The 25229-nt window shown below is 40.6% G+C and overlaps 1 protein-coding gene across 1 annotated transcript in view; it reads left to right on the top strand.

Moving 5' to 3' along the window:
• Nucleotides 1–294: 294 nt before the first annotated feature.
• LOC139387784 (mitogen-activated protein kinase kinase kinase 1-like) overlaps nt 295–25229 on the top strand; it is a 50149-nt gene continuing 25214 nt past the window's right edge. The window contains exons 1-2 of the mRNA XM_071134024.1: nt 295–311; nt 834–2208. Of these exons, the coding sequence (XP_070990125.1) occupies nt 295–311; nt 834–2208 (1392 nt within the window). The remainder of the gene's footprint in view (nt 312–833; nt 2209–25229) is intronic.

The following is a 25229-nucleotide window of genomic DNA, read 5'->3' as shown; positions in this document are numbered from 1 at the left end:
GTTGGAAAACAAGTTGGCTGTGGTTAATATCAGCATTGCAGTATAATTCATGTTTTTAATCTGATAGCCCAAGAGAAAGTTGGAGAAGGTTGGCTAGCTAGCTAGCTACAGTTCTTTCTCGATCGTGCACTGTCTGGACGTCGCTCTTTTTTTCACAAGTGGTTGAAAGAGTCATCCAATAGCGTCGCACCCTCCATTGTTCAAAATATGGAGTGGTGTGAGACTGTGTCCTTCTTCCAAAGAATGAGAAGCTATACATGATTGGCTTTTGAAACATGGAGATGGTGATTGGACATGGTTGACAGCCTAATGTGAGTTAAAATAGCGCCACCTGCCGCCCCGGGTCCCATTTTTACAGTTTTTGGTATGACTCGGCCGGGAATCAAACTCCCAGTCTCAGGGCGGACACTCTAACCACAAGGCCACTGAGTAGGTATAGCCTGGTATAGACTGGAGTGCGTAGCCTTTGACACATAGCCTTGACCTGGTCCATTAATCTAAATGTGCAATGCCAAACTCCTAAGGTTCTATTATATATTATCTGGGCCTTTTAATAAACACCTCAAACTTTATTAGAAATGGTGTCCTGATTTGTAGTTTGTTATTCAGTAGTTTGGGCTATTTGTAATGTTCGTAGCATTATGGAAATGCTAAACCTTTTTTTCAAGTAATAATATGTAGGCTCATAACCACTCTCCATTCTGGATAACACTATCTTGAATCCTACATTTGTATCTCACACAGTGCATTTATTGCAAAAAATTCTACACTTTCTAGGGAATAGGGAGTCATTTGAGACACAGGCTTTTAAGTTGCCCTTCTCCTCTCTCCAGGTATCAGAAGCTGCTTCCCTTGCTGAGCTTCGCGCTGCAGTCCACCGACAACTCCCACTCCATGGTGGGTAAGTTGTCTCGCCGCATTTTCCTGAGTGCCGCGCGCATGGTGGCCCGAGTGCCGCATGTCTTCGTCAAACTCCTGGACATGCTTAGCATCATCAGCTCCACGCACTACGCCCGCATGCGCCGCCGCTTGCTCGCCATCGCCGAGGAGATGGACATCCTGGACGCCCTCAATCTGAGCCTGGAGATCATGGAGTACAGCGCCAGTGAGGCACATGAACTGGTCAGCGCCGCCTTCCTGAAGCCCTCCTCACCTCAGAACTCGCCCAACATGACCGATAGCAACACACCAACGCATACGATTCAGCTAGCCAGTGGAAAGGGAGGGAGAGGTTGCTTTGGCAAGGTGGAAGCAAGTCCTGAGGATATAACTGAGAAGTTAGTGGCCATTTCGACTAGTACCTGGCATCCCGATATGGCAGCTTCCGCGTGCAGTGGGGCCCATGTCGGGCACCCAAAGCTCCCTGTTCGGGCACGTAACTGCCTCCTCAGCCAGTTTCTGAACTCCTCCTCTTCCAGCCAAGCCCCTAGCCTCCCCGCGCGCTCCACCTCCTTCCCGGGCCCTGACAGCGATCCCAAACCCCGACCCCAGAGTTTCGTCCCAAGCAAGCTGGCATCTTCTGCCTCCTCCTTCTCCCCTGGCGCCCAGCGCATGTTCCACCAGCAGAAGCCCTGTAGCAGCAAGGACCCTGAAAAGCAGATCCCCTCCCCCTGCTTCACCCAGGAGCGACACGTCCCCTCCAGACAGATTCACAGACCAAAGCCCTCCCGATCCACCACCCCCGAGGGGCCCAAGGTCCTCTGCACCCCGCCCACCTCAAGAGTCTCTAAGCTGGACCTCCAGTGGGTGTCGACCAGCCTTTCTGCTAGCACCTCTGGAGGCGAAGGCCTCTCCACAGGGGGCCACATGGGGGGAGCCACCACCCTTATCACCAGCGAGGACAGCTGCTTCACCCCCGTGGAGGAGAAGTTCTGTGCCTTGAACGCCTCAGGCGAGCTCAATTCCTCCATGGAAGACCTCTTGGAAACCTCAATATCGGCAGCCGGCGATGCCACCAGCGTCACCTTCCAGTCGGAGGTGGCCGTGCTATCGCCAGAGCAGGTTGGGGACATGCCAGGGGGAGGGGGGGCTGTGGGGGCGTACAGTGAGGACGTGACGCAGCACCAGAAGTGCAAGGAGAAGATGGAGGCTGAGGAGGAAGAGGCGCTGGCCGTGGTCATGGCCATGTCGGAGTCACAGGATGCGCTGCCCGTCATCCCCCAGCTACAGGTGGACAAGGACCAGGACTGCATCATCGTCCAGGCAGATGTGAGTTAATTAAATCACCCTCAGTTACTTACGAACCTATAAGACCAATTTCCCAGACACAGATTTAGTGTAAAACTGGACAAAAAAATCCTTTGAACTGAGAATCTTCCTTAAGCTAGGTTCTTAGTTCAGGATCCGGCAGATTAACCAATAAAAGGTTTAGACTCCATAAAAATGTAGGGAACATTGAACATTGTTACACCAAAGCTCACCAAAGCTCATAGACTTCATCTAAATCACATCATACATATCAACCTGTTGAAAGCTAAACCATATTATGAACCGGTTAGTTTGGGTCCTGGATGCTGATTGGTTGAAACAGCATTTCCGCCTTGTGTATATCAGACAATATACCACGGGTATGACACAAAAATACTTGCTTACTGTTTTATTTAGGTTGGTAACCAGTTTATAATAGCAATAAGGCACCTCAGGTTGTGGTGTATGGCCAATATACCACGGCTAAGAACAGCCCTTAGCCGTGGTATATTGGCCAATATACAACAAGCCTTATTGCTTAAATCAACCATGATTTATAAATAGTATCCCCCACCAGCTTTCCAGAAAAGCCCAAAAAGTCTAACATGTAGCATGTACAGGTAACTTCTAAAATAATGGACACGCTTTAGTAAATGAGGGATACAAAGTATATTGAAAGCAGATGCTTCCACACAGGTGTGGTTCTTGAGTAAATTAAACAATTTTCTGATCTCCCCATCCCGGATCCGGGATCGTGAATACAGACTCAAGCTCATTACCATAACGCAACGTTAACTATTCATGAAAATCGCAAATGAAATGAAATAAATATGCTAGCTCTCAAGCTTAGCCTTTTGTTAACAACACTGTCATCTCAGATTTTCAAAATATGCTTCTCAACCATTGCAAAACAAGCATTTGTGTAACAGTATTGATGGCTAACGTAGCATTTAGCATTAGCATTCAGCTGGCAACATTTACACAAAAAAACAGAAAAGCATTCAAATAAAATCATTTACCTTTGAAGAACTTCAGATGTTTTCAATGAGGAGACTCTCAGATAGCAAATGTTCAGTTTTTCCTGAAAGATTATTTGTTTAGGACAAATCGCTCCGTTTTCTGCGTCACGTTTAGCTATGAAAAACCCCCTGTATCCAGGATTGTGTAAATCTATCAGCAAGCTCATTAGCATAACACAACGTTAACTATTTATGAAAATCGCAAATGAAATGAAATAAATATGCCATCTCTCAAGCTTAGCCTTTTGTAAACAACACTGTCATCTCAGATTTTCAAAATATGCTTCTCAACCATAGGAAAACAATCATTTGTGTAAAAGTAGCTAGCTAGCGTTAGCATTTCGCGTTAGCATTTAGCGTTAGCATTAGCGTTAGCATCCAGCACGCAACATTAACAAAAACATAAAAGCCTTCAAATAAAATAATTTACCTTTGAAGAACTTCTGATGTTTTCAATGAGGATACTCTCAGTTAGATAGCAGATGCTCAGTTTTTCCAAAAAGATTCCTTGTGTATTAGAAATAGCTCCGTTTTATACATCACATTTGGCTACCAAAAAAAATCTGAAAATTCAGTCCTCAAAACGCGAACTTTTTTCCAAATTAACTCCATAATATCGACTGAAAACATGGCAAACGTTGTTTAGAATCAATCATCAAGGTGTTTTTCACATATCTCTTCATTGATACATCGTTCTTGGACACATGCTTTCTCCCCTGAATCAAATGGTAAAGTAGAAGCAGCTGGCAATTGCGCACCGAATTCGACGCAGGACACCAGGCGGACACTTGGAAAATGTAGTCTCTTATGGTCAATCTTCCAATGATATGCCTACAAATACGTCACAATGCTGCTAAGACCTTGGGCGAACGACAGAAAGTGTAGGCTCATTCGTTGCGCATTCACAGCCATATAAGGAGAGAATGGAAAACAGAGCTTCAGAAATTCTGCTAATTCCTGGGTGATGCATCATCTTGGTTTCGCCTGTAGAATGAGTTCTGGGGCACTTACAGACAAAATCTTTGCAGATTCTGAAACTTCAGAGTGTTTTCTTTTTTCTTTTTTCTGTCAAGAATATGCATAGTCGAGCATCTTTTCGTGACAAAATATCGCGCTTAAAACGGGAACGTTTTTTATCCAAAAATGAAATAGCGCCCCTAGAGCTCTAACAGGTTAACATCCCATCATGCTTATGGTCATATATAAAAATGCTGGGCAGGCCATTATTTTGGCTACCATGGCTATGCCTCCATAGGATGACAATGGGCACAAGTGGTAATTGAATAGTTTGATTAGCATGAAAATTATATAAACAATAAGCCATGACTGAAAAATATTGGTTGTTTACAAAACTGAAGAACCATGAAAATAGATAGAAAACTCAGGTGTTGGTTTCGAGGCCAGTAGTAACCAGTGCTGTGGGAGGTTTGGACCTATCACCAGGAGCAGCGGGCAAACGTTATCCTGCTACTTGTGGGCCTGTGAAAGGTTCAGCGAAATTGTGTGAGGGGTGGGAATGGGCGGATTTCTCCATCCCCTTCTCCGGCCGTTGTATTTGACAGTTCTCAGTCCCTGGAGAAAACACGTTGTGCTATCCAGAGGCACGAGTACATGACATCAATAATCTGCTCCCTAACATTATAAACCTGCATCAGGACATCAATAAACTGCTCCCTAACATTATAAACCTGCATCAGGACATCAATAATCTGCTCCATAACATTATAAACCAGCATCAGGACATCAATAAGCTGCTACCTAACATTATACACCTGCATCAGGACATCAATAAGATGCTCCCAAACATTATAAACCTGCATCAGGACATCAATAAGCTGCTCCCTAACATTATAAACCTGCATCAGGACATCAATAAATTGCTCCCTAACATTATAAACCTGCATCAGGACATCAATAAGCTGCTCCCTAACATTATAAACCAGCATCAGGACATCAATAAATTGCTCCCAGACATTATAAACCATCAGGACATCAATAAGCTACTCCCAGACATTATAAACCGGCATCAGGACATCAATAAGCTGCTCCCAAACATTATAAACCAGCATCAGGACATCAATAATCTGCTCCCAAACATTATAAACCTGCATCAGGACATCAATAACCTGCTCCCAAACATTGTAAACCTGCACCAGGACATCAATAAGATGCTCCCAAACATTATAAACCTGCATCAGGACATCAGTAAACTGCTCCATAACATTATAAACCTTCATCAGGACATCAATAAGCTGCTCCCTAACATTACAAACCTGCATCAGGACATCAATAAGCTGCTCCCTAACATTACAAACCTGCATCAGGACATCAATAAACTGCTCCCTAACATTATAAACCTGCATCAGGACATCAATAAGCTGCTCCCTAACATTACAAACCTGCATCAGGACATCAATAAACTGCTCCCTAACATTATAAACCTGCATCAGGACATCAATAAGCTGCTCACAAACATTACAAACCTGCATCAGGACATCAATAATCTGCTCCATAACATTATAAACCATCAGGACATCAATAACCTGCTCCATAACATTATAAACCAGCATCAGGACATCAATAAGCTGCTCCCTAACATTATAAACCTGCATCAGGACATCAATAATCTGCTCCATAACATTATAAACCTTCATCAGGACATCAATAAGCTGCTCCCTAACATTACAAACCTGCATCAGGACATCAATAAGCTGCTCCCTAACATTACAAACCTGCATCAGGACATCAATAAACTGCTCACAAACATTACAAACCTGCATCAGGACATCAATAACCTGCTCCCAAACATTCTAAACCTGCATCAGGACATCAATAAGCTGCTCACAAACATTACAAACCTGCATCAGGACATCAATAACCTGCTCCCAAACATTCTAAACCTGCATCAGGACATCAATAAGCTGCTCCCAAACATTACAAACCTGCATCAGGACATCAATAAGCTGCTCCCTAACATTATAAACCTGCATCAGGACATCAATAATATACTCCCAGATTTTATAAACCTGCATCAGGACATCATTAATCTGCACCCAGACATTATACACCTGCATCAGGACATCAATAAGCTGCTCCCAAACATTATAAACCTGCATCAGGACATCAATAATCTGCTCCATAACATTATAAACCTTCATCAGGACATCAATAAGCTGCTCCCAGACATTATAAACCAGCATCAGGACATCAATAATCTGCTCCCAGACATTATAAACCGGCATCAGGACATCAATAAGCTGCTCCCAAACATTATAAACCTGCATCAGGACATCAATAAGCTGCTCCCTAACATTATAAACCTGCATCAGGACATCAATAAGCTGCTCCCTAACATTATAAACCTGCATCAGGACATCAATAATATACTCCCAGATTTTATAAACCTGCATCAGGACATCAACAAGCTGCTCCCAGACATTATAAACCTGCATCAGGACATCAATAAGATGCTCCCAAACATTATAAACCTGCATCAGGACATCAATAAACTGCTACCTAACATTATAAACCTGCGTCAGGACATCAATAATCTGCTACCTAACATTATAAACCTGCATCAGGACATCAATAAGCTGCTCACAAACATTATAAACCTGCATCAGGACATCAATAACCTGCTACCTAACATAAACCTGCATCAGGACATCAATAAACTGCTCCCAAACATTATAAACCAGCATCAGGACATCAATAAACTGCTCCCTAACATTATAAACCTGCATCAGGACATCAATAAGCTGCTCCCTAACATTAAAAAACCTGCATCAGGTCATCAATAAGCTGCTCCCTAACATTATAAACCTGCATCAGGACATCAATAATCTGCTCCATAACATTATAAACCTTCATCAGGACATCAATAAGCTGCTCCCTAACATTATAAACCTGCATCAGGACATCAATAAGCTGCTCCCAAACATTATAAACCTGCATCAGGACATCAATAAGCTGCTCCCTAACATTATAAACCTGCATCAGGACATCAATAACCTGCTCCATAACATTATAAACCTGCATCAGGACATCAATAAGCTGCTCCCTAACATTATAAACCTGCATCAGGACATCAATAAGCTGCTCCCTAACATTACAGACCTGCATCAGGACATCAATAATCTGCTCCCTAACATTATAAACCTGCATCAGGACATCAATAAACTGCTCCCTAACATTATAAACCTGCATCAGGACATCAATAAGCTGCTCCCTAACATTACAAACCTGCATCAGGACATCAATAATCTGCTCCCTAACATTATAAACCTGCATCAGGACATCAATAAGCTGCTCCCTAACATTATAAACCTGCATCAGGACATCAATAAGCTGCTCACAAACATTACAAACCTGCATCAGGACATCAATAACCTGCTCCCAAACATTCTAAACCTGCATCAGGACATCAATAAGCTACTCCCAAACATTACAAACCTGCATCAGGACATCAATAAGCTGCTCCCTAACATTATAAACCTGCATCAGGACATCAATAATATACTCCCAGATTTTATAAACCTGCATCAGGACATCATTAATCTGCACCCAGACATTATACACCTGCATCAGGACATCAATAAGCTGCTCCCAAACATTATAAACCTGCATCAGAACATCAATAACCTGCTCCCTAACATTATAAACCTTCATCAGGACATCAATAAGCTGCTCCCAGACATTATAAACCAGCATCAGGACATCAATAATCTGCTCCCAGACATTATAAACCGGCATCAGGACATCAATAAGCTGCTCCCAGACATTATAAACCTGCATCAGGACATCAATAAACTGCTCCATAACATTATAAACCTGCATCAGGACATCAATAAGCTGCTCCCTAACATTATAAACCTGCTTCAGGACATCAATAAGCTGCTCCCTAACATTATAAACCTGCATCAGGACATCAATAAGCTGCTCCCTAACATTATAAACCTGCATCAGGACATCAATAAGCTGCTCCCTAACATTATAAACCTGCATCAGGACATCAATAAGCTGCTCCCTAACATTATAAACCTGCTTCAGGACATCAATAAGCTGCTCCATAACATTATAAACCTGCATCAGGACATCAATAAGCTGCTCCCTAACATTATAAACCTGCATCAGGACATCAATAAACTGCTCCCTAACATTATAAACCTGCATCAGGACATCAATAAGCTGCTCCCTAACATTATAAACCTGCATCAGGACATCAATAAGCTGCTCCCTAACATTATAAACCTGCTTCAGGACATCAATAAACTGCTCCCTAACATTATAAACCTGCATCAGGACATCAATAAGCTGCTCCCTAACATTACAAACCTGCATCAGGACATCAATAAACTGCTCCCTAACATTATAAACCTGCATCAGGACATCAATAAGCTGCTCCCTAACATTATAAACCTGCATCAGGACATCAATAATATACTCCCAGATTTTATAAACCTGCATCAGGACATCAATAAGCTGGTCCCAGACATTATAAACCTGCATCAGGACATCAATAAGATGCTCCCAAACATTATAAACCTGCATCAGGAAATCAATAAACTGCTACCTAACATTATAAACCTGCGTCAGGACATCAATAATCTGCTACCTAACATTATAAACCTGCATCAGGACATCAATAAGCTGCTCACAAACATTATAAACCTGCATCAGGACATCAATAAACTGCTCACAAACATTATAAACCTGCATCAGGACATCAATAAACTGCTCACAAACATTATAAACCTGCATCAGGACATCAATAACCTGCTACCTAACATAAACCTGCATCAGGACATCAATAAACTGCTCCCAAACATTATAAACCAGCATCAGGACATCAATAAGCTGCTCCCTAACATTATAAACCTGCATCAGGACATCAATAATCTGCTCCATAACATTTGAAACCTTCATCAGGACATCAATAAGCTGCTCCCAGACATTATAAACCAGCATCAGGACATCAATAAGCTGCTCCCAAACATTATAAACCTGCATCAGGACATCAATAAGCTGCTCCCAGACATTATAAACCTGCATCAGGACATCAATAATCTGCTCCCAGACATTATAAACCTGCATCAGGACATCAATAAGCTGCTCCCAAACATTATAAACCTGCATCAGGACTTCAATAAGCTGCTCCCAAACATTATAAACCAGCATCAGGACATCAATAAGCTGCTACCTAACATTATAAACCTTCATCAGGACATCAATAAGCTGCTCCCAGACATTATAAACCTGCATCAGGACATCAATAAGCTGCTCCCAGACATTATAAACCTGCATCAGGACATCAATAATCTGCTCCCTAACATTATAAACCTGAATCAGGACGTCAATAATCTGCTCCCTAACATTATAAACCTTCATCAGGACATCAATAAGCTGCTCCCTAACATTATAAACCTGCATCAGGACATCAATAATCTGCTCCCTAACATTATAAACCTGCATCAGGACATCAATAAACTGCTACCTAACATTATAAACCTGCATCAGGACATCAATAAACTGCTCCCAAACATTATAAACCAGCATCAGGAGATCAATAAGCTGCTCCCAGACATTATAAACCTTCATCAGGACATCAATAAGCTGCTCCCAGACATTATAAACCTGCATCAGGACATCAATAATCTGCTCCCAGACATTATAAACCTGCATCAGGACATCAATAAGCTGCTACCTAACATTATAAACCTTCATCAGGACATCAATAAGCTGCTCCCTAACATTACAAACCTGCATCAGGACATCAATAAGCTGCTCCCTAACATTACAAACCTGCATCAGGACATCAATAAACTGCTCCCTAACATTATAAACCTGCATCAGGACATCAATAAGCTGCTCCCTAACATTACAAACCTGCATCAGGACATCAATAAACTGCTCCCTAACATTATAAACCTGCATCAGGACATCAATAAGCTGCTCACAAACATTACAAACCTGCATCAGGACATCAATAACCTGCTCCCAAACATTCTAAACCTGCATCAGGACATCAATAAGCTGCTCCCTAACATTAAAAAACCTGCATCAGGAGATCAATAAGCTCCTACCTAACATTATAAACCTTCATCAGGACATCAATAATCTGCTCCCAAACATTATAAACCTGCATCAGGACATCAATAAGCTGCTCCCAGACATTATAAACCTGCATCAGGACATCAATAAGCTGCTCCCAGACATTATAAACCTGCATCAGGACATCAATAATCTGCTCCCTAACATTATAAACCTGAATCAGGACGTCAATAATCTGCTCCCTAACATTATAAACCTTCATCAGGACATCAATAAGCTGCTCCCAGACATTAAAAACCTGCATCAGGAGATCAATAAGCTGCTCCCAGACATTATAAACCTTCATCAGGACATCAATAAGCTGCTCCTAGACATTATAAACCTGCATCAGGACATCAATAATCTGCTCCCAGACATTATAAACCTGCATCAGGACATCAATAAGCTGCTACCTAACATTATAAACCTTCATCAGGACATCAATAAGCTGCTCCCTAACATTACAAACCTGCATCAGGACATCAATAAGCTGCTCCCTAACATTACAAACCTGCATCAGGACATCAATAAACTGCTCCCTAACATTATAAACCTGCATCAGGACATCAATAAGCTGCTCCCTAACATTACAAACCTGCATCAGGACATCAATAAACTGCTCCCTAACATTATAAACCTGCATCAGGACATCAATAAGCTGCTCACAAACATTACAAACCTGCATCAGGACATCAATAACCTGCTCCCAAACATTCTAAACCTGCATCAGGACATCAATAAGCTGCTCCCAAACATTACAAACCTGCATCAGGACATCAATAAGCTGCTCCCTAACATTATAAACCTGCATCAGGACATCAATAATATACTCCCAGATTTTATAAACCTGCATCAGGACATAATTAATCTGCACTCAGACATTATAAACCTGCATCAGGACATCAATAAGCTGCTCCCAAACATTAGAAACCATCAGGACATCAATAATGTGCTCCCAGACATTATAAACCTGCATCAGGACATCAATAAACTGCTCCCAGACATTATAAACCTGCATCAGGACATCAATAAGGTGCTCCCAAACATTACAAACCTGCATCAGGACATCAACAATATACTCCCAGATTTTATAAATCTGCATCAGGACATCATTAATCTGCTCCCAAACATTATAAACCTCCATCAGGACATCAATAAGCTGCTCCCAGACATTATAACCCTGCATCAGGACATCAATAAGCTGCTCCCTAACATTACAAACCTGCATCAGGACATCAATAACCTGCTCCATAACATTATAAACCTGCATCAGGACATCAATAAGCTGCTCCCAGACATTATAAACCTGCATCAGGACATCAATAAGCTGCTCCCAGACATTATAAACCTGCATCAGGACATCAATAATCTGCTCCCTAACATTATAAACCTGCTTCAGGACATCAATAACCTGCTCCATAACATTATAAACCTGCATCAGGACATCAATAAGCTGCTCCATAACATTATAAACCTGCATGAGGACATCAATAAGCTGCTCCCAAACATTATAAACCTGCATCAGGACATCAATAAGCTGCTCACAAACATTACAAACCTGCATCAGGATATCAATAAACTGCTCCCTAACATTATAAACCTGCATCAGGACATCAATAAGCTGCTCCCAAACATTATAAACCTGCATCAGGACATTAATAAGCTGCTCCCAGACATTATAAACCAGCATCAGGACGTCAATAAGCTGTTCCCTAACATTATAAACCTGCATCAGGACATCAATAAGCTGCTACCAAACATTATAAACCTGCATCAGGACATCAAAAGATGCTCCCAAAAATTATAAACCTGCATCAGGACATCAATAATCTGCTCCCTAACATTATAAACCTGCTTCAGGACATCAATAACCTGCTCCATAACATTATAAACCTGCATCAGGACATCAATAAGCTGCTCCATAACATTATAAACCTGCATGAGGACATCAATAAGCTGCTCCCTAACATTATAAACCTGCATCAGGACATCAATAAGCTGCTCCCAGACATTATAAACCTGCATCAGAACATCAATAAGCTGCTCCCTAACATTATAAACCTGCATCAGGACATCAATAAGCTGCTCCATAACATTATAAACCTGCATGAGGACATCAATAAGCTGCTCCCTAACATTATAAACCTGCATCAGGACATCAATGAGCTGCTCCCAAACATTATAAACCTGCATCAGGACATCAATAAGCTGCTCCCAAACATTATAAACCTGCATCAGGACATCAATAAACTGCTCCATAACATTATAAACCTGCATCAGGACATCAATAATCTGCTCCCTAACATTATAAACCTGCATCAGGACATCAATAAACTGCTCCCTAACATTATAAACCTGCATCAGGACATCAATAAGCTGCTCCCTAACATTATAAACCTGCTTCAGGACATCAATAACCTGCTCCATAACATTATAAACCTGCATCAGGACATCATATAATCTCCTCCCAGACATTATAAACCAGCATCAGGACATCAATAAACTGCTCCCAAACATTATAAACCTGCATCAGGACATCAATAATATACTCCCAGATTTTATAAACCTGCATCAGGACATCATTAATCTGCACCCAGACATTATAAACCTGCATCAGGACATCAATAAGCTGTTCCCTAACATTATAAACCTGCATCAGGATATCAATAAGCTGCTCACAAACATTTTAAACCTGCATCAGGACATCAATAAGCTGCTCCCAAACATTATAAACCTGCATCAGGACATCAATAATATACTCCCAGATTTTATACACCTGCATCAGGACATAATTAATCTGCACCCAGACATTATAAACCTGCATCAGGACATTAATAAGCTGCTCCCAAACATTAGAAACCATCAGGACATCAATAATCTGCTCCCAGACATTATAAACCTGCATCAGGACATCAATAAACTGCTCCCAGACATTATAAACCTGCATCAGGACATCAATAAGCTGCTCCCTAACATTATAAACCTGCATCAGGACATCAATAAGCTGCTCCCAAACATTGTAAACCTGCATCAGGACATCAATAAGCTGCTCCCTAACATTATAAACCTGCATCAGGACATCAATAAGCTGCTCCCTAACATTATAAACCTGCATCAGGACATCAATAACCTGCTCCCAAACATTGTAAACCTGCATCAGGACATCAATAAGATGCTCCCTAACATTATAAACCTGCATCAGGACATCAATAAGCTGCTCCCAGACATTATAAACCTGCATCAGGACATCAATAAGCTGCTCCCTAACATTATAAACCTGCATCAGGACATCAATAATCTGCACCCAGACATTATAAACCTGCATCAGGACATCAATAATCTGCACCCAGACATTATAAACCTGCATCAGGACATCAATAAGCTGTTCCCTAACTTTATAAACCTGCATCAGGATATCAATAAGCTGCTCACTAACATTTTAAACCTGCATCAGGACATCAATAAGCTGCTACCTAACATTATAAACCTTCATCAGGACATCAATAAGCTGTTCCCTAACATTATAAACCTGCATCAGGATATCAATAATCTGCTCCCAAACATTATAAACCTGCATCAGGACATCAATAATATACTCCCAGATTTTATACACCTGCATCAGGACATCATTAATCTGCACCCATACATTATAAACCTGCATCAGGACATTAATAAGCTGCTCCCAAACATTAGAAACCATCAGGACATCAATAATCTGCTCCCAGACATTATAAACCTGCATCAGGACATCAATAAACTGCTCCCAGACATTATAAACCTGCATCAGGACATCAATAATCTGCTCCCAAACATTAGAAACCATCAGGACATCAATATTCTGCTCCCAGACATTATAAACCTGCATCAGGACATCAATAAGCTGCTCCCAAACATTATAAACCTGCATCAGGACATTAATAAACTGCTCCCAGACATTATAAACCAGCATCGGGACATCAATAACCTGCTCCCAAACATTGTAAACCTGCATCAGGACATCAATGAGCTGCTCCCTAACATTATAAACCTGCATCAGGACATCAATAAGCTGCTCCCTAACATTATAAACCTGCATCAGGACATCAATAACCTGCTCCCAAACATTGTAAACCTGCATCAGGACATCAATAAGCTGCTCCCAAACATTATAAACCTGCATCAGGACATCAATAAACTGCTCCCAGACATTATAAACCAGCATCGGGACATCAATAACCTGCTCCCAAACATTGTAAACCTGCATCAGGACATCAATGAGCTGCTCCCTAACATTATAAACCTGCATCAGGACATCAATAAGCTGCTCCCTAACATTATAAACCTGCATCAGGACATCAATAAGCTGCTCCCAGACATTATAAACCTGCATCAGAACATCAATAATCTGCTCCCAGACATTATAAACCTGCATCAGGACATCAATAAACTGCTCCCTAACATTATAAACCAGCATCAGGACATCAATAACCTGCTCCATAACATTATAAACCTGCATCAGGACATCAATAAGATGCTCCCTAACATTATAAACCTGCTTCAGGACATCAATAACCTGCTCCCAAACATTATAAACCTGCATTAGGACATCAATAAGCTGCTCCCAAACATTATAAACCTGCATCAGGACATCAATAAGCTGCTCCCAGATTTTATAAACCAGCATCAGGACATCAATAAGCTGCTACCAGACATTATAAACCAGCATCAGGACATCATTAATCTGCAGCCAGACATTATACACCTGCATCAGGACATCAATAACCTGCTCCCAGACATTATAAACCAGCATCAGGACATCAATAAGCTGCTACCAGACATTATAAACCAGCATCAGGACATCATTCATCTGCAGCCAGACATTATACACCTGCATCAGGACATCAATAAGCTGCTCCCAGACATTATAAACCTGCATCAGGACATCAATAAGCTGCTCCCTAACATTATAAACCTTCATCAGGACATCAATAACCTGCACCCAGACATTATAAACCTGCATCAGGACATCAATAAGCTGCTCCCTAACATTTTAAACCTGCATCAGGACATCAATAAGCTGCTCTCTAACATTATAAACCTGCAACAGGAAATTGATTCTATCATAGTTCATGTGGGCATTATGAAGGGCAGCTCAGAACAGCTGAAGAAGGATTTTAAAGAACCGATTGGGTCTCTCCTTGACACCAACAAACACCCCATAAGCAATAAAAACAATCAAGCATCTCAGAAAAGTGCTAAAAGTAACCCATGTTAACATATCTAACTTAAGAAACAAGGTCAATGAAATCAATAACTTGCTTGTAACAGATGACATTTGAATTCTGACAATCTCTGAAACTCACTTAAATAATACCTGTGATGACACATTGGTAGCAATACATGGTTATAACATCTACAGAAAAGAAATAAATATAAAAGGTGTAGGTGTGGCCATTCATATTCAGAACCACATTCCTGTAAAGATTAGAGATGATTTCATGTTTAAAATCATGTTGAAGTATTATGGCTACAGGTTAATATGCCTCACCGAAAGCCATTTCTGGTGGGAAGCTGCTATAGACCACCAAGTGCTAACAGTCAGTATCTGGATAACATGTGTGAAATGCTTGATAATGTATATGATATAAACAGAGAGGTATATTTTCTGAATGGTTTCAATATTGACTGGCTTTCATCAACAGTATTTAACATTAGATTGTCTCTAAGCTTTACAGGAATGTGGTTCTGAATATAGACCGCAACACCACCTCCGTTGGCATTTCTGTCTTTTTGGTAAATGTTATAACCATGTATTGCTACCTCTGTATCATCAAAGGTATTATCAAAGTGAGTTTCAGAGATTGTCAGAATATGAATGTCATCTGTTACAAGCAAGTTATTGACTTCATGGACCGTGTTACTCAGGCTGCATATGTTAATATGGGCTATTTTTTGCACTTTTCTGGGTTGCTTGACTGTTTTTATTGCTTGACTGGGAAGCTTATCGGAAGTAACTTGATAGTGCAGGGTGAGCTGCACAAAGTGGTCCTCCAACTAGGACACACCGCCTCAGCGCTAACAGTGTAACTCTGGTTCATGGGCTCATGATTACTGCATACAATACCTGTAGGATAAACAGAAGTATTCGGTGCAATTAGGTGTACATGAATTAAGTTACTAACATTGTGTTTGCCAACATCCATAGGATAATGTACATTTAATGCAGCATTTTGACGACTCATTGTCACAATGGTAGGGATAAACTGAGTTGGTCTTGGGTCATTGATAAGTCATTGTTTCAACGCAGCCTTGAAATGCGTGGACAGAGTCCAGGAGCCAAGATGATTTGGACTCCGTCATTCCTGTAGAACATCTTCTGTTTCCAGAAGGTGTCAAAGTTATCTATAAAAGTGACTCAAGCAGAGCTACAATAATCTGTGTAAGGCCGTAGGCCAGTAGCCTGCTGAATCTTTGGCAAACATACTATAAATTGAGAAATCATGTGACTAAACTGAATAAAAAAGAAGAAGAAACTGCACTATGAAACAAAGATAAATGACAAAGAATGATAGTAAAACGCTCTGGAGAACCTTAAAATCTCATTGGGATAAGCGTGCCGCTAGCGGAACACCTCGACAACATCCGGTGAAATTGCAGAGCGCCAAATACAAATTCAATTACTATAAATATTTAAATTCAGAAAATCACAAGTGTAATACATCAAAATAAAGCTTAACTTGTCAGATTTCAAAAAGGCTTTACGGTGAAAGCAAACCATGCGATTATCTGAGGACAGCGCCCCGCATACCAACACATGAAAAACATATTTCAACCAGGCAGGTGCGACACAAAAGTCAGCAATAGCGATATAAAAATGCCTTACCTTTTATAATCTTCTTCTGTTGGCACACCAAAAGGTCCCAGTTACATCACAAATGGTCATTTTGTTCGATAATGTCCTTCTTTATATTCATAAAAACTCAGTTTAGCTGGCGCGCTTCAGTCAATTATCCACTCAGTTTCCCTCCATCAAAATGCATACAAAATTAATCCCAAACGTTACCAATAAACTTTTCCAAACATGTCAAACAACGTTTATAATCAAACCTTAGGTATCAATCTGGATCCCTGCACAGTCTCATTGAAGATCTTGATCCCTATTCTACCTTCTCTGCACTAAAACCTAATTATGACAAGTGTACCATATTACACATTGGATTGTTAAAAAATACAGTGTTTACACTACCTTGTAGTTTACCAATAAAACTACAAGGTAGTAATCAAAAATATAAATGAACTGACCACAAATAGTTTCAATAGAAAGTTAGCAAAAATGTATAAGATTCTGCAACCATGGAGAGGTAAATAGCGTGTAGCACACGCTCCAGCAGGTATATCTCTCTAGTCACCCCCAAAACCAATTCTTTCTTTGGCCGCCTCTCCTTCCAGTTCTCTGCTGCCAATGACTGGAACAAACTACAAAAATCTCTGAAACTGGAAACACTTATCTCCCTCACTAGCTTTAAGCACCAACTGTCAGAGCAGCTCACAGATTACTGCACCTGTACATAGCCCACCTATAATTTAGCCCAAACAACTACCTCTTTCCCTACTGTATTTATTTTATTTATTTATTTTGCTCCTTTGCACCCCATTTTTTTTATTTCTACTTTGCACATTCTTCCATTGCAAAACTACCATTCCAGTGTTTTACTTGCTATATTGTATTTACTTTGCCACCATGGCCTTTTTTTTTTGCCTTTACCTCCCTTATCTCACCTCATTTGCTCACATCGTATATAGACTTGTTTATACTGTATTATTGACTGTATGTTTGTTTTACTCCATGTGTAACTCTGTGTCGTTGTATCTGTCGAACTGCTTTGCTTTATCTTGGCCAGGTCGCAATTGTAAATGAGAACTTGTTCTCAACTTGCCTACCTGGTTAAATAAAGGTGAAATAAAAAAATTTAAAAAACAAATTGAAAGATTAACAAATTTAGGCATGACATATCAGCAACAAACGCTGACACTACACATCTAAGTATATCTGACCAAATTATGAAAGACAAGAATTGTAATTTTGAAATCCGTAAAGTCAGTGTGGAAGAGGTAAAAAAAAATATTGTTGTCTATCAACAATGACAAGCCACTGGTGTGAGGATAATAGCGGACGATACTGCCACTCCTATTTGCCATATCTTCAATTTAAACCTACTAGAAAGTGTGTGCCCTCAGGCCTGGAGAGAAGCAAAAGTAATTCCCCTACCAAAGAATAGTAAAGCCCCCATTACTGGCTCAAGTAGCCAACCAATTCGCCTGTTTCCAACCCTTAGTAAACTTTGGAAAAAAATTAGTAAAGCCAGTGTGTCTTTATATGCGGATGACTTAACACTATACATGTCAGCTACCACAGCGACTGCAATGACTGAAACACTTAACACAGTGCTGCAGTTGGTTTCAGAATGGGTGGAAAGGAATAAGTTAGTCCTAAATATTTAAAAAGACTAAAAGCGTTGTATTTGAGACCAATCCCCTAAACAACTAAATCTTGTAATGAATAATGTGAAAATTGAGCAAGTTGAGGAGACTAAACTGCTTGGAGTAACCCTGGATTGTAAACGGTCAAAACATATTGATACAACAGCAGCTAAGATGGGGAGAGGTCAGTCCATAATAAAGCGCTACTCTGCCTTCTTAACAGCACTATCAACAAGGCAGGTCCTACAGGCCCTGGTTTTGTCGCACCTGGACTACTGTTCAGGTGCTACAAAGAAAATTGCAATTGGCTCAGAACAGGACAGCACAGCTGGCTCTTAGATGTGCATAGAAAACTAACATTAATAATACGCATGTAAATCTCTCCTGGCTCAGTGGAGGAGAGATTGACTTCATTACTACTTGTATTTGTGAGAGAAATTGACATGTTAAATGCACCCAGCTGTCTGTTTTAACTGCTAATACACAACTCGAACACCCATGCATACCCCACAAGACATGCCACCAGAGGTCTCTTCACAGTCCCAAAGTCCAGAAAAGACTATGGGAGGTGCACAGTACTACATAGAGCCATGACTACATGGAATTCTATTCCACATCAAGTAACTGTTGCAAGCAGTACAATTAGATTTAGAAAACAGATAAAAATACACCTTATGGAACAGCGGGGACTGTGAAGCAACACAAACATAGGCACAGACACATGCATACAAACACACAATAACATAAGCACTATACACAAACATACACATGGATTTTGTGTTGTAGATATCTGGTAGTAGAGTAGGGGCCTGAGGGCACACACTTAATTTGCTGTGAAATCTGTTGTGAATGTATTGTAATGCTTTGTAAATTGTTTAACTGCCTTAATTTTGCTGGACCACAGGAATGGGGATCCATAATAAATACAAATACAAATCCTTCAGCAATGTCCGTCCAGAACAAGGTTTAATGATGATCCACTCACACAGACCACTCTGAGTCTGTCTTGTGACTGACGATGATTGTGGTTCTGAAAAGAAAGAATAAATCAACTTCAATTGTAGCAATGATATGCATGACATGAAAGTACAAGATAGCATATAACATTGTAATAAGGCCATACATAAATGAACTAGTAAACAGGCTCCGTAAGCTAGAGCTCTTGTACATAAACAAACACACAGTGCCTTTGATATAATAACTCACTTCGTTCCCTACCGTCAAGGCGCGCATGCAGGGCTGTAGCCATAGGCAACCACCCACAAATTCCCAATGCAACCAACAATATTTTACTTTATACAGTGCATTTGGAAAGTATTCAGACCCCTTGACTTTTTCCACATTTTGTTACGTTACAGCCTTATTCTAAAATTGATTTTAGAATAAGGTTTTTAGAAATGTGTGCTAATATATTAAAATTAAAAAACATTCAGACACTTTGCTATGATATTCGAAATTGAGCTCAGGTGCATCCTGTTTCCAATGATCGTCCTTGAGACGTTTCTACAACTTAATTGGAGACCACCTGTGGTAGATTCAATTGATTGGACATGATTTGCAAAGGCACACACCTGTCTATATAAGGTCCCACAATTGACAGTGCATGTCAGAGCAAAAACCAAGCCATGAGGCCAAAGGAATTATCAGTAGAGCTCCGAGACAGCATTGTGTCGAGGCATAGATCTAGGGAAGAGTACCAAAAATGTCTTCAACATTGAAGACCACAGTGGCCTCAATCATTCTTAAATTGAAGAAGTTTGGAACCACCTAGACTCTTCCTAGAGCAGGCCGTCCGGCCAAACTGAGCAATCGGGGGAGAAGGGCTTTGGTCAGGAAGATGACCAAGAACCCGATGGTCACTCTGACAGAGCTCTAGAGTTTTTCTGTGAAGATGGAAGAACGTTCCAGAAGGACAACCATCTTTGCAGCACTCCACCAATCAGGTCTTTATGGTAGAGTGGCCAGACGGAAGCCACACCTCAGTAAAAGGCACATGACAGCCCACTTGGAGTTTGCCAAAAGGCACCTAAAGACTCACACCACGAGAAACAACATTCTCTGGTCTGATGAACCCAAGATTGAACACTTTGGCCTGAATGCCAAGCTTCACGTCTGGAGGAAACCTGGCTCCATCCCTACGGTGATGTTTTTCAGCAGCAGGGACTGGTGCTAGTCAGGATCAAGGGAAAGATGAACTGAGCAAAGTACAGAGATATCCTTGATGAAAACCTGCTCCAGAGCACTCAGGTCCTCAGACTGGGGCGAAGGATCACCTTCCAACAGGACAACGACCCTGCTCCCAAACATTAGAAACCATCAGGACATCAATAATCTGCTCCCAGACATTATAAACCTGCATCAGGACATCAATAAACTGCTCCCAGACATTATAAACCTGCATCAGGACATCAATAAGCTGCTCCCTAACATTATAAACCTGCATCAGGACATCAATAAGCTGCTCCCAAACATTGTAAACCTGCATCAGGACATCAATAAGCTGCTCCCTAACATTATAAACCTGCATCAGGACATCAATAAGCTGCTCCCTAACATTATAAACCTGCATCAGGACATCAATAACCTGCTCCCAAACATTGTAAACCTGCATCAGGACATCAATAAGATGCTCCCTAACATTATAAACCTGCATCAGGACATCAATAAGCTGCTCCCAGACATTATAAACCTGCATCAGGACATCAATAAGCTGCTCCCTAACATTATAAACCTGCATCAGGACATCAATAATCTGCTCCCAAACATTATAAACCTGCATCAGGACATCATTAATCTGCACCCAGACATTATAAACCTGCATCAGGACATCAATAAGCTGTTCCCTAACATTATAAACCTGCATCAGGATATCAATAAGCTGCTCACAAACATTTTAAACCTGCATCAGGACATCAATAAGCTGCTACCTAACATTATAAACCTTCATCAGGACATCAATAAGCTGTTCCCTAACATTATAAACCTGCATCAGGATATCAATAATCTGCTCCCAAACATTATAAACCTGCATCAGGACATCAATAATATACTCCCAGATTTTATACACCTGCATCAGGACATCATTAATCTGCACCCATACATTATAAACCTGCATCAGGACATTAATAAGCTGCTCCCAAACATTAGAAACCATCAGGACATCAATAATCTGCTCCCAGACATTATAAACCTGCATCAGGACATCAATAAACTGCTCCCAGACATTATAAACCTGCATCAGGACATCAATAATCTGCTCCCAAACATTAGAAACCATCAGGACATCAATATTCTGCTCCCAGACATTATAAACCTGCATCAGGACATCAATAAGCTGCTCCCAAACATTATAAACCTGCATCAGGACATTAATAAACTGCTCCCAGACATTATAAACCAGCATCGGGACATCAATAACCTGCTCCCAAACATTGTAAACCTGCATCAGGACATCAATGAGCTGCTCCCTAACATTATAAACCTGCATCAGGACATCAATAAGCTGCTCCCTAACATTATAAACCTGCATCAGGACATCAATAACCTGCTCCCAAACATTGTAAACCTGCATCAGGACATCAATAAGCTGCTCCCAAACATTATAAACCTGCATCAGGACATCAATAAACTGCTCCCAGACATTATAAACCAGCATCGGGACATCAATAACCTGCTCCCAAACATTGTAAACCTGCATCAGGACATCAATGAGCTGCTCCCTAACATTATAAACCTGCATCAGGACATCAATAAGCTGCTCCCTAACATTATAAACCTGCATCAGGACATCAATAAGCTGCTCCCAGACATTATAAACCTGCATCAGAACATCAATAATCTGCTCCCAGACATTATAAACCTGCATCAGGACATCAATAAACTGCTCCCTAACATTATAAACCAGCATCAGGACATCAATAACCTGCTCCATAACATTATAAACCTGCATCAGGACATCAATAAGATGCTCCCTAACATTATAAACCTGCTTCAGGACATCAATAACCTGCTCCCAAACATTATAAACCTGCATTAGGACATCAATAAGCTGCTCCCAAACATTATAAACCTGCATCAGGACATCAATAAGCTGCTCCCAGATTTTATAAACCAGCATCAGGACATCAATAAGCTGCTACCAGACATTATAAACCAGCATCAGGACATCATTAATCTGCAGCCAGACATTATACACCTGCATCAGGACATCAATAACCTGCTCCCAGACATTATAAACCAGCATCAGGACATCAATAAGCTGCTACCAGACATTATAAACCAGCATCAGGACATCATTAATCTGCAGCCAGACATTATACACCTGCATCAGGACATCAATAAGCTGCTCCCAGACATTATAAACCTGCATCAGGACATCAATAAGCTGCTCCCTAACATTATAAACCTTCATCAGGACATCAATAACCTGCACCCAGACATTATAAACCTGCATCAGGACATCAATAAGCTGCTCCCTAACATTTTAAACCTGCATCAGGACATCAATAAGCTGCTCTCTAACATTATAAACCTGCAACAGGAAATTGATTCTATCATAGTTCATGTGGGCATTATGAAGGGCAGCTCAGAACAGCTGAAGAAGGATTTTAAAGAACCGATTGGGTCTCTCCTTGACACCAACAAACACCCCATAAGCAATAAAAACAATCAAGCATCTCAGAAAAGTGCTAAAAGTAACCCATGTTAACATATCTAACTTAAGAAACAAGGTCAATGAAATCAATAACTTGCTTGTAACAGATGACATTTGAATTCTGACAATCTCTGAAACTCACTTAAATAATACCTGTGATGACACATTGGTAGCAATACATGGTTATAACATCTACAGAAAAGAAATAAATATAAAAGGTGTAGGTGTGGCCATTCATATTCAGAACCACATTCCTGTAAAGATTAGAGATGATTTCATGTTTAAAATCATGTTGAAGTATTATGGCTACAGGTTAATATGCCTCACCGAAAGCCATTTCTGGTGGGAAGCTGCTATAGACCACCAAGTGCTAACAGTCAGTATCTGGATAACATGTGTGAAATGCTTGATAATGTATATGATATAAACAGAGAGGTATATTTTCTGAATGGTTTCAATATTGACTGGCTTTCATCAACAGTATTTAACATTAGATTGTCTCTAAGCTTTACAGGAATGTGGTTCTGAATATAGACCGCAACACCACCTCCGTTGGCATTTCTGTCTTTTTGGTAAATGTTATAACCATGTATTGCTACCTCTGTATCATCAAAGGTATTATCAAAGTGAGTTTCAGAGATTGTCAGAATATGAATGTCATCTGTTACAAGCAAGTTATTGACTTCATGGACCGTGTTACTCAGGCTGCATATGTTAATATGGGCTATTTTTTGCACTTTTCTGGGTTGCTTGACTGTTTTTATTGCTTGACTGGGAAGCTTATCGGAAGTAACTTGATAGTGCAGGGTGAGCTGCACAAAGTGGTCCTCCAACTAGGACACACCGCCTCAGCGCTAACAGTGTAACTCTGGTTCATGGGCTCATGATTACTGCATACAATACCTGTAGGATAAACAGAAGTATTCGGTGCAATTAGGTGTACATGAATTAAGTTACTAACATTGTGTTTGCCAACATCCATAGGATAATGTACATTTAATGCAGCATTTTGACGACTCATTGTCACAATGGTAGGGATAAACTGAGTTGGTCTTGGGTCATTGATAAGTCATTGTTTCAACGCAGCCTTGAAATGCGTGGACAGAGTCCAGGAGCCAAGATGATTTGGACTCCGTCATTCCTGTAGAACATCTTCTGTTTCCAGAAGGTGTCAAAGTTATCTATAAAAGTGACTCAAGCAGAGCTACAATAATCTGTGTAAGGCCGTAGGCCAGTAGCCTGCTGAATCTTTGGCAAACATACTATAAATTGAGAAATCATGTGACTAAACTGAATAAAAAAGAAGAAGAAACTGCACTATGAAACAAAGATAAATGACAAAGAATGATAGTAAAACGCTCTGGAGAACCTTAAAATCTCATTGGGATAAGCGTGCCGCTAGCGGAACACCTCGACAACATCCGGTGAAATTGCAGAGCGCCAAATACAAATTCAATTACTATAAATATTTAAATTCAGAAAATCACAAGTGTAATACATCAAAATAAAGCTTAACTTGTCAGATTTCAAAAAGGCTTTACGGTGAAAGCAAACCATGCGATTATCTGAGGACAGCGCCCCGCATACCAACACATGAAAAACATATTTCAACCAGGCAGGTGCGACACAAAAGTCAGCAATAGCGATATAAAAATGCCTTACCTTTTATAATCTTCTTCTGTTGGCACACCAAAAGGTCCCAGTTACATCACAAATGGTCATTTTGTTCGATAATGTCCTTCTTTATATTCATAAAAACTCAGTTTAGCTGGCGCGCTTCAGTCAATTATCCACTCAGTTTCCCTCCATCAAAATGCATA

The sequence above is a fragment of the Oncorhynchus clarkii genome, chromosome 29, assembly GCF_045791955.1.
Source record: "Oncorhynchus clarkii lewisi isolate Uvic-CL-2024 chromosome 29, UVic_Ocla_1.0, whole genome shotgun sequence".
NCBI lineage: Eukaryota > Metazoa > Chordata > Actinopteri > Salmoniformes > Salmonidae > Oncorhynchus > Oncorhynchus clarkii.
Note: the sequence above shows the minus strand (reverse complement) of the source record. Positions and strands in the feature narration are given on the sequence as shown.